Source organism: Lygodium microphyllum, chromosome 2, assembly GCF_053477565.2.
Source record: "Lygodium microphyllum isolate KBCC chromosome 2, Lygodium_microphyllum_v1.1.10, whole genome shotgun sequence".
Lineage (NCBI taxonomy): Eukaryota > Viridiplantae > Streptophyta > Polypodiopsida > Schizaeales > Lygodiaceae > Lygodium > Lygodium microphyllum.
In genome coordinates this window covers 111,065,444-111,077,454 of record NC_141136.1, presented here as the reverse complement: position 1 = coordinate 111,077,454, position 12,011 = coordinate 111,065,444, and the positions used below count along the sequence as shown (strand labels likewise).

The 12,011-nt window shown below is 39.7% G+C and overlaps 1 protein-coding gene across 1 annotated transcript; it reads right to left on the bottom strand.

Moving 5' to 3' along the window:
* Positions 1-6,204: 6,204 nt before the first annotated feature.
* LOC148040182 (polyphenol oxidase I, chloroplastic-like) lies at positions 6,205-10,129 on the bottom strand. Its single transcript, XM_087666153.1, has 3 exons — positions 9,227-10,129; positions 7,437-7,774; positions 6,205-7,014 (listed from the first exon to the last, which is right to left on the bottom strand). Exons 1-3 carry the CDS (start codon positions 10,018-10,020, stop codon positions 6,476-6,478), a joined length of 1,671 nt encoding a protein of 556 aa, XP_087522279.1. The 5' UTR covers positions 10,021-10,129; the 3' UTR covers positions 6,205-6,475.
* Positions 10,130-12,011: the final 1,882 nt, after the last annotated feature.

Genomic DNA, 12,011 nt, shown 5'->3' with positions numbered 1-12,011 from the left:
GCAGCTCCAATTAACTGAGAAAAGACTAGCAAGGGGGATTTGTGAAGTGTCACAAGGAGGTTAGTGTCAACTGACACTAGTTGAGTATCAATAGATACTATTCTTGAGCTTAGTATTGAATGTCGGTGCTTGATCTTCTTCTTGCTTGTTGATTTGAAGTGTTAATCTTGCTGGGAACTGAGTTCAAACTCAGATAAAAGTGGCAGTGTGTGCCCTAAGTTGAAGGGAATGAGAAATTGAAGAAAAAATGAGCTTGCACCTTGATGGCTATGGCTTCTTGGATTAGGGTTTTTCCAGATATCTAGAGCTAGAGTTGATCATTTTGAAAACTTTTTTTTATGGAAATGTAGCTTACTCCATGCTCTACAAGAGCCCCATGAAAATCATCAAGATCGGGTACAACAGTATGCGCGCAGATCAGCGAAACTCAACCAGGCGCAGTTATGGCAGCGACGTCGGAATTCAGCAATGCCAGGCTTGTAAGTATCCAATGTCAGGCTTAGATGTGATAGGCAAAAGCTCCTTGAGTAGAAGAACAATCCTCCTGAAGAAAGCACACTGAAATATTGCCTAGTTTGAGAGATATGAGAGCTCAAAGTGAGGTATGTCCTGCAGGCCACAAACTGGGGCTATGGCAGCAACTGACAATAGTGACAATGCTGAGGTCCAGATAGCCAAATCTCATGGATTGATGTGATACAGAGAAGCTTTGTGAGGTGGGGAACAACTTTCCAGAAGGAAGCTCAGAGAGATTTGGTATGTGGAGTGAGATACAGGAGCTTTAAGATGACAGGGTGATGCTGGCTATGGCTGCCACAAGGTCCAACTGAGATTTGAAGTTGAAACTGAAGATATGAGCTGAATGTGGGCTGGTTAGAGATCACCAGAGATGAAGGGAGACTAGAGATTCAGAGTGTGAGTTGTGCCATGCCCAACTGGGCTCTGATACCATGTTAAATGATGTGGATCTAGGACATGACACAAGCTATGGTGGATCAAAGATATAAACCAAGTTCATAATGACATGGACAAGTAGAGACAAACTATTACACAAGTGAATTAGGTTCCAAGATAGATTAGCTTGGACTCATAAACAAATATTGTGTAGAATCGACAATGACAGACACTTAACTGAAAGTACAAAGCATCATGATATTGTGTTCATTTCATAGTCAAGTACAATGCTTTATAGGCTTTGAGTTGTTCCACTCTCCTCACTGTGCATATGGGATTCAGGACAGCTCCTCTTGGAGCATACATCATTTGTCTATTTCTCAACAATCCATCGATAAGCTTGATTTTAGGCCACAAATATATTTGTGGCACTTGGAATCATCACTGATGCTCTCCATGTACATTGTTAAGTTCAATAACTAATTCACATACTCCCAAACCATGATATTCCTTCGTTGAAGGCCATACCATCTTCTTGCCAATTTCTTCTTCTCAACAAGGGACTTTGAAATGTCCCCAATCATGTATGGGATAATTTTACCCTTTTTACATATCAGCACCAAGTGTGAGTGAATCCTTCCAAATGAAGTATAGCAAAGTGTGTCCAATCTTGGATAAATGTCAAAGTGTAGGACTCCAACTTTTTGGTCCACTCTTGTAAGTCAAATGGTGAATATGATTGCTGGATCTACTTGGAAATTACTATTTTATTAGGCAAATCCCTCTTATTAATGCATAGTTATCCACTATTATTGATCTAAGCATCTATCATTTGGGTCTTCATTATTTGAGAAACTCCTTCCAAAAGTTGGATGATATATGCCCATAGGCACTTGGCTCCTTAAACCTTGACAATTTACCGTATGAGTACTCTCAATTGGCTCTTCATTGAATCGTAAGCATTCCCCAACTTCATATTGGCTATGTGGTATGCTAGTTTTGCCATTGATACATTGCTATGGGTTGGTACGCAATGGCAATCTCTTTATTTTCCTTCTCTACCATTTCAATTCCAAGTTGCAACTAATTGAGAAATTTGGTATGTGAGTTTGTCAATGGAATCTTTAGTTATGGTATTGGATAGAGTCATTTGATCCATCCTTAACACTAACTCATGGTGACATACTATATGCCGTGTTTTGTGACTGTTCAATGGGACTATTCTAAACTTTAAAATCTCCTTTTGGTGACATACTATATAGTCTCCTTTAGGTTGGGGTTCTTCTTGAATCTGCTCAATGGGACTATTCTAAACTTTAAAATCTCTTATTTTTTTATATAGGTCATCTTGGGCTTTAGTCTTTCCTCTATTCCCTACCAGACTAGGTGTTGTCCTCCACAAGACCACCTTACAGTGTTTACTAATATAGTAAGATTCAATTAGAGTTTTTCTACAACTCTTGTGCGTTCAAAAATATGCACTCTATAATTGTTTGTTTTGATCTCCAATTGCTACACTTTTTGAATCAAATCCAAGGTGACAATATCTTCTTCTCAATGAGTGCTTAATATTTCCATTGGAATCAAGATAGAAAATTAGGTGGTACCAAATTTGTGGCTATTTAAAAAAGTCCTACACTCAAGTTTAACATATAAGAGCCCTATTTTGACCTCTGAATGCTTTTTTTAAATCTATACTGCCTTGAATCTTCAAGAGACACTTCAATATCGATTCTCCACCCATCGCTCTACCTGTGGTGAGGGATCTAATGGTGGTCAATGGCACCTGTATGGGCTTTGAATCACCGAGGGTTTTGCAAAGTTCCACCTTGGGTTGGCTTGTCGTAGGCCTTTAGGATCTTTGATAGTAAATGAGGATATCCTCTCTTTTGTCCAACTATCTTCCTCTATATCAACCTTTTATGTCAATGGGAATCATATTCATTGGGCAATTCTAAGATTTCTAAAAAGTATGCAAATGGAAAAAGTTGAAAGGCAATAGGGAAATGAATGAATGTCAATGAGGATTAGGGTAAAGAGTATATCTATAATTGGTGATTAAGTGATTTTAAATGTATACTCACTCTCTCATTATGAAAATTTTCAAAACACACAAATCAATGATTAGGAAATCGGGATTTAAAAACTCAATAGTAATCCATTCTTGATTGAATTTTCAAGCATGTATGCAATCAAAAAACCTTTTAGTTCATTGATTTCACTACTAGATCAATTTATCTAATCGAGAATAGATTTTAAGTTCTAACTAATTATGAGATCTCTCTAAGCAAATGGACAATAGCTTAGCAATAGGATTGGAAAAAACCACAAGTTGATACAAGTAATTTTCCAATTTGTGCTTTAAAGATGCAAACTTAAGAATGGCTCTAATGTCTTCAATCTTCAAGAAACCTTGGTAGGTCTTTCCTGGCTCCAATGGACTTTAAAAGCAAGATTTGAAGTTTTCTTGATGAAAGTTGCAGTTTGATGTCAAGCTTTCATGGATACTTTGTTATTAAGGAAATGCTAGGAATAGTGCGAAAATAGGTCTCAAATATTTGTTAAATATGTTTCCAAGAAAAAGAATGTTTCAATGACAATGTGCATGAGGAAGATCAATGATTACAATGAAGTATGAGAGCTATTAAAACTAACACAATCTACATCGTAAATTTTAGAATACTATCCTCAACCTCTCTTAATCAACACTAGACATTGGTTATGCTCTTAAGGAAAATGATCTCTAAAATATCTCTCAACAAACCATTCAATCTTGGAGTGATGGAAGATGAGATAGGAGGCTGAAATATCCATGAAAGCTTGAAGAAGATTTAAAGGGGAAAAGAAGCATGTCTCAAAAGTAACAAAGACTAAATATCCATTCTAACTTTACTAAAGCTTCTTTTCCCAAAATGCTTTGTAATTGATGGATCAATTGTTTAACCTTGATCCTACCATATTGTCTAGTCCTCTTGTGAATGGCTCCATAGATAATCATTGCTAGTTGTGAAAGGTATACTAGTCACTAGCATGTACTCTAATGGCCTATACCTGTTGTACATACTACTATAGATTGTTTGAAATGGAAAATAGGAAAATGGATATGGAAGAAAGTAAGAGAAAATGGATCAAAGGCCTAAGCTTTGCCACCAATTGTAAGGAATGGTTTTGAAGAGGAGAGAGAAAATGAAAAAGCGGGAGAGTGAAGACTAGAAGGAGAGCGAAAATTAGAAAGAAGAGAGAGAAGGAGCAAGAAGCCATGTAAGAACTATGTAGAAGATTGGGAGAGATGAAAAAGACTTGTATATGATTGAATGATGAAAAAAAAAACGCATTTTGCATCTTATATACCCATGCCAATGTGGGTGGTGCATTTTCACTTATTTCTAAAAATATTATTCCCCCCCTTCATTATAAGTATGCTACAAAATCCTTCACATTTATCGATGGTGCAGTTGTGGAGATGAGGTAGAGCCTAGGTGGAGCTCAAATTCTTCTTGGCAATAATTAGTCACACTAAGCATTACTAACCTAGAAATATTGAGCATATCTGAACTAGCAATATTGAGCATCTCTGAACTAGCAATATTGAGCATCAATGACCTAGCAATATTGGTCACATTAAACATCATTGACATAGCAATATTGAGCACATCTCATGTCAACTCTTCTAAATGTAATACGGTTGATAATGCCTTGGTGTTGATTAAGTAATCATACCATTATTGGTGTTGCTATTGGAATAATGGATTTGATCTATAGCACGAATGTCTTAACAATGCAAATTACAAGTCATGTAAAGAGTTACTAATGCTTGATTGTGGTTGTTTTCCTATGTCCCTCCTTCAACTTTTATCTCCTTAGCTCACACATACACACAATATGTAAAGGGTTACTAATGCTTGATGGTGGTTGTTTTCCTATGTCCCTCCTTCAATTTCTATCTCCTTAGCTCACACACATACACACATGTGTTATTTACAATCTTGAAAAGACAGATATCCACTTGTAGGCACTTGATCTATATATCATATCTACCATATTGACATTGACTTTGATAAAGTCTTCTAATTGGACTAATATTAGCAATGTATATGAGAGGTAGGTACTTGACTAACAAGTTAGTTGATAGCAGTAAATAGGCGTTTGACTTGATTATATTAGAGCTACCCACCATTTTTTCATTAATATCTTACTGCATACAAACATGAAATATTGGTAACCATGCTTTCAAAGAAATTATTGCATGCATTCAATATAAAGTAGCTTATTTGCCAGTACAAATTTTAGCCTTTTCCGTCAATACCCTTCATTGTTCACAAAATGTGATCATATGGTATAAAGAAGTGAAGATTATGGGTTAATGGATTTACAAGACCTTGTAATAGGCATTAATAGATCAATTTGTGGCATAGACACAATTCTCTCATTTTCTTGGTGAGGTTGGTGATACCTACATATTCATTTGAGGGGCATTTTATATCTTTCACAATCTAGCATCTAATGTTGTGGTAACACATGAATATACATGGCATGATCTACATTGGCCAACCCTAGGTGGTATTTGACCTACATTGATGGATAACCTACCCGAATGATCACATGTAAATAGTACTCTTGTATAACCTTAGGATAACCTATTACACTCTGATTCTTTTGGATTCAAGGCTCCAAGATAATGGTGATTAAGCTATGAGTCCACTCTCACTCTGATCTTTATATTGGATTTCTAGAGTCACGAGTGTGCTAAATAGTTTTTTGCATGCAATTGCAACCTTAGTCCCCCCCCCCCCCCCCAAATATAACATTGTATCATAACTATTGAGAGCATGCATGAAAGGTATGGCTTTTATTAAGGAAAATAGGTATGGTTGTTATGTTGTAATTGTTTGGTTGCATGTTGCTTAAATTGTGTGTGAAGGGCTCAGTTTGACTTATGTTATCTATAAAGCATTAACATTTAGTATATTTCTAGACCAATTGACACGTAGATGATAATGGGTTTCTTATTAATGTAGCAAAACATATCAATTAAGCGGAGGAGCTTATCAACTTCACATAATAGGCTTAGGTTAAAGCTTGTGGTATTGCCTAATTGAAAATTTCCAAGGGGCCTAGATTTAATATATATTGTACTATGACTATAATAAGATAAACTTAAAATTTGTATGTTCACTTTTAGTAATATATCCCTAATTCTAATATATTTATTATTTCTATGCTTAAAATGCCCATCATGCTCAAATTTTGGTACTATGTCCCCAATTATAAGGTATTATTTTTGTTTGCTAAAAATGTCTATCATGGTCAAAATGCACCAACATGTTTATTATTGTCACTTGGCATCTATAAAATACAAGTTTAATCCAAACCATCATTGGAGTTTTCATACATTGCTATCATAATTGTGCCTCTAGTTGTTGTTTCTCTTTTTGGGTATGTGGTCAAAATATTCCTTCATCCGCCTACATCTGCCTACTTCATCTTTAGGCAGATGAAGGAATATTGCATCTAGAAATTCCAAGAAAAGACGAAAGGGAACGACGTGCAAGGCTTAGCTTATTGTCAGTTGAACTTGAAGTTATTGGTAAATGATCTCCATCCCTCTCATTTTAACGTCCACACCAGAGTAGCGGGCTAGTGTTTTGACGACAATGGTGATGACAACAAGCGGGTCATTCTGGATGCCGATGCGTCTGAGGTTATCACCAATCTCCAGTCGCACATTCGTCAACAGGCGCTTGTGATCAAACCGAGGCACCACATTGAAGCTGCCGACGAACTCGGCACCGGAGATGGGAGTGTTGCGGTCCGCGTCTGGCAAGTTGAGGAAGACGAGCAGCTGCACGAAACGGTCTCTAACGAGCTCCACCCCTTGTATGACTAGCACTTTGTCAAGCTGTGATTGCCTCTGATGATTGTTCGCAAGAGGGAGCCTTACGAGGGCAGCGAGTCTCTGACCTAGATCAATAGTTGGACTATTGTGTGTCGACGAAGCTGGGCCAACCTCTTGCACGCCCATGGCTGCTGCAACGGAAGCTAAGTTGCCAGTTGAGGAAGGCTGAGGATTGAAATTGAGCCACAGGTTATCACCTCTCCTTACGGGCTGGTAGGTGATACCTAAAAGCAAAAACAAATTCCCATTGTGATTCCCTCCTTATGAATTACAAGAACATCGTGAGCTTCTCTCATGAGCTTTTCTGAGAGAGGGGCATCATACCTAGCTAGGTGTGGTTGGGGGTAGGGGGATGCCCTTAACCACACCTAACTAAGTATGTAGCGCCTCGTGAGGAGAAGCTCATGATGTTGGAAGACTCGAGGAAAAGCAAGGGATAAGAGAGAGCTCAGGAAGGGACCACATGCCTAGCTAGGTGTGATAGGGCTCATGGGTTTAGGGGCCAACGACCCCATGCCCCTTATTGCACCTAGCTAGATATGTCATTTTCCCCTTAAAAAAGCTCATGATGTTCAACACTCTCACGGTCAAAAGAGTCCTTTTTCTCACATGGCAAAATGTCAAATTTCAAAAAGCTCTTATTTACCTAGCTTTTGTGTGTCTAATGCATCACGGGCTGTGACGCGCACCAAGCGGCCCTTCTCATCATAGAACACAAACTCGGCATTGAGGAAGTCAGGGTCGCTTGGGGGCTTGCGCATGCCCCCTGGGATGGAGCGCCACACCTCCCAAAGTCGGTCCACATTGCTATGGTGTGCGAAGAAGATAGGGTCGCGAGCGGCCGTGCTAAAGGTCCCCATGTCCTGGAATAGCTCTAGGCTAGGGTCTCCTGTCCAAAAATGAATGGCATTGTGTACCCCGTTCTCAAGCTGCCCCCCTAATGGGGCATCTAGGACAGTCGAGTTGGAGTCGTTTGTGCCAATCCTACATTGAACAACAAGGAAACACAAAGTCAAAAAAGTTAAACCTAGCCGATACAACCTCATTGTATCTTTATTATTAGTAGCACCTAACCCACAATGAATAGCCTTTGTATAAGAAACTAATAAATAACTAATGTATGATACACACTTAAACATATAAGAATAGGGTGGGTTTACACTAGGCAAAATGAACTTGGTGAGAAATCCATGCCCATTCCTCCCATGGTTCACAAAAAGTTGCCAAATATTATACACCATATATTTCTTAAATATTTCAAGTGATTGTTGTAGGCCACTTGGGACATCATCTCCCTCCCCCCACAAATAGCACAAGATTTGATGCAAAAAGCCTAATATTGACCTCTTATCTAGGAACACTGATACTCTTGTCTAGGTGCAAGGAGATGTCTACCTACTTTTTTCTAGGTTTTTCTTCTTTTGACAAGTATGCTAGACACATTTGCACAAAACTGAAATCCGAACATGTTTGAGCCCACCCTAAATAACTAAAACTATAATAAACGAGAAGCAAATATATAACTAATTGAGGCCTAATACATGTTGGTAATTGTGGATAGATTTTGGCATGCACCTTGATTGTGTAGGAAACATTGGCCAAATAAAGTGTGAACTTAATCCATCAATCTATAGCACATATGCATAGGGGAAAAGGAAGCACATTGGACAATTAGCATGTTGGGGCTACAAATTTAATTGTTAAGGTGGACATGAGCGAGCTCGCATGACTCACTTTTATGGACCTTTAAATTGTTGAATTTGAGGTATTGGTAGATAGGGAGAACCACTTGGAAGAGGCACACCCTAGCAGAATATTATTAATTGACCACATTGATAGGACAATTGAAGGGCTACACGGCTTTTTAGACTTGAAGGACATGTTTTCATTTTAAAGCACCATGGCTTTTCACTAGCTAAATGGATATTGAAGAGATGGGAAATGCCTCTAAGCTAAAAGGTTATTGAGGGTGATGGTGGTCCCTTTTTGTTTTTTTTTTGTTCTCCTTGACACATTCTCAACAAATCAACCTTGGGCATGTTACAAGGCCTTTGTTAGCCCATTAGTAAAAAATATTGAATCTATGATTCCTTCCAAATGAATAACTTTGTACTTGAAGGACAAGTTGAAGAAAGAGGGGCTTAGTTTACCCATGCAAGCTTGTAATGAAAGAAGAGGCATTAAAATGCACATGGGTTCACCCAGCTAGTGTGTGGGAAGGCCCTTAGCAACACACACCCTAGACTTACCTTGTCCAAAGTCCTCCAAACGAGTCTCTCTACCCGGCCTAAACCGTAAGACCGTGGACTCTTACCTCGTCCAAACAAAGACCATGATGGACTCTCACCTTGTCCAAACAGACGCCCTAAGTAGGAGCCATGTGAGGTGAAAAATTCATGCAGCTCGGTTCCCAATGGAGTACTGAATATTTCGTACCTGTAAGCACCCCCGAAGAAAAGGTTTGGAGAGGAAGCCGTCACCACAGACTGGTACATCGCATTCAGATTCTCCTGCACGATGAGCGAGTTGTTGGTGGTGTTAGAGAGGGGGTTGAGGCGGACGAGAGCGGGTGGCGCATGGGCCGGGTTGCGCTTGGGGTCGTAGAGGGAGGAAGAAGTGTCGAGAGCGAACATGGCGGGCATGACGTTGGCGCCGGCGCCGGTGAGCTGGTTATCCCAGTTCCAGAACACGAGGGAGAAGTCCGGGTCCCCGACGAGGCTGCCCAGGATGCGCTCGTGGAAGTAGAGGTACCAGCGGTGCCAGGCCAGGAACAGCCACGAGAAGTGCACCTGGAGGGTGATGTTGCTGGCGCCGGATTGCATGTAGGCGCCGTTGCAGAAGGCGCAGTGGACGTTGGCCTGGGTGGGTAGGCTGCGGGGGTCGTCCGCCGGCAGGGCCCGCATCAGCTCGTACGCCTTCCTGTACCTGGCCACGTCAGCCTCGCTGGCGGTGTGGGCGGGCCTCCGGACGCGAGGCGCGCTGTTATGTGATTGGCCGGCGAAGCTGAAATCGACCACGCGGCCATCGGGCGGTAGCGGCAGGCAGCAGTTGAAGAAAAGCGTCAGTACGGGCGGGCCTGGCACGGACTTGTCCTCGGCCATCTGGCATCGCCTGAGGTCTGGGGCGCGGATAGGCGCTGCCGAAGCCAGCTGGCAGCCGATATTCCAATTATTCACCGCTACTACTAGCCCTAGAAGAACTACAGCTAGGGCACTAGAGTGTATCATCATAAGTAGCGTTAGAGCTGCTCCAGTATCGCTCGTAAATCTACGTTAATAACTGAGCAAGCTTACAGTATTCCGAGAGAGAGAGAGAGAGAGCGCGGGGCTGTCTCCCTGTGTGTACTGTAGATGAATACACCTACTTGGCAACCATACCACAGAGTCGTAATATATGGATTAGCGGAAGCGGCGTATGGTTGACACAGTTGACAGAGTCCTGCCCCGGTTCAGGCGAAAGACTCGCTCTCCCCATATCATTGGTGATGAGGCCCCCCCCCCCCCCCGGCCTGAAGTCCAGATGCTACCTAGATCAGCTGATATACGCATACGCGTCGTGCACATCCCATATCTATGCGCATGCTTAGGAAATATAGACTATCGTCGCCTACAGCCCCACCATTTCGATGATTATATTCATCCACATATTCATAAAATCCCTATGTCATCCAAGCTCAAGGTTCAAGGAAAAGAAATTTAGGATGATAAAGCAAATCCGTCTTATCATCAATTGAGAAGAAGGCAATTGCTATTGAGATTGTATTCATACATAACTTTGAAAAATATAATTATGTTTTGAAAGATTTGAATGGGACTTGACCAAGCTTATAGGGGTAATATTGACCCCCTAACACGCAGACACACACACATATATATATATGTATATATACATAACTCATAGGGCGAGTTGGAAACCCTTGGATGGATGAAAATTTAGGATGAGGAAGCAAATCCTTTTTTTCATCATTTGAGAAGAAAGTAGCTCCTATTGAGATTGCATTCATGCATAACTTTTTAAAATATAATTATGATTTGAAAGATTTAAATGGGACTCATTTACTTCTAGGCGAACAAGTTCTACGTTGTTGAGGCAAACCCATCAAACATTGACCAAGCTTGCAAGGTAACATTGACCAGCTAAAAAATCTCTCTCTCTCTCTCTCTCTCTCTCTCTCTCTCTCTCAATTGACATTCAAGGGAGAACTTTCCATAAGAGAGGACTTTCCATGCCCTCATACACTAATTAACATTCAAGCTTACAACTTACACGAAATGTTTTATCTTGAACAACACATTGGAGTAAAGGGGTCAATAAAAAGTGATGCTCACTCAAAGTCAAAACGCACCCTAGCACCCAAATTTACTGATATTCTTACAAAAATAATATAACTTTTTTAGCCAATAGAGTAATGAGACAAATTTTCGTAAGCTTAATATGAGTCAAACAATTGAGGCATGTAAATTTTTCAATGTCTTGAATTTTGTTTTCCAAGAGTCTTGGATTTTGCAAAATCTTTAAGAAAGGCATCCTTGAGTGTCACTCTATTGGCCCCTCATTGCCATTCTTTTGTGAGCCCTTTATTTACAGCAATATCTACTTGATAAAAATATCAAATTAATGCCCCAAAGTTTTTCTCTTTTTCAATCTCCATATGATATATATGGTTTGACTTTAAAAAAATATTTTTGCAATGCACATGGAAAATAATAATAATGGGGGACTGTTATATGATACTTTGTTGCCCCCTTTACCCTACATGAGTTGGAAATTTGAGTGGCTTTCTCACTTGGTTATATTTATTTTCTACAAGAATTCCACCCTCATAACAAAAATTAATAGTCCCTCTCCATCACACATCAAATGAAATTTGTGTAAAGGTAGAGAGCTAGAAAATCCCAAAGTTCCATTGACCTTTTGTACCTTAGGAGAAATATATAGCAGTTGACATGATGAGGGTTTGCAATAATCTTAAATATATTGCACACATGTAGAAACAACCTTAAAAATATTGAAACACACGTACTTTTGCATACTAAGTCTAAAAGGCACATTGAAGCTTTGCATATAATCTATAACTTTCTGGAATAAGCTCTATAATGTCATAAAATAATCTATAATCTATAGTTTCATAAAAATAACCTCTGTAAAGCTTTTCTTTAGTTACATTATCCATCTTATATAAAGAGTAAAATATAAAATATCACATTTACAAGGTGACGAA

Bases quoted from the DNA above. Each gene is read 5' to 3' on its own strand.
- LOC148040182 (XM_087666153.1), bottom strand. From the start codon at position 10,020: ATGATGATACACTCTAGTGCCCTAGCTGTAGTTCTTCTAGGGCTAGTA. The intron at 7,775-9,226 runs GTACGAAATATT...TGTTCAATGTAG, and splicing joins TTCTTCGGGGGTGCTTACAG to GATTGGCACAAACGACTCCA. The intron at 7,015-7,436 runs GTAAATAAGAGC...TTTTGCTTTTAG, and splicing joins ATTAGACACACAAAAGCTAG to GTATCACCTACCAGCCCGTA.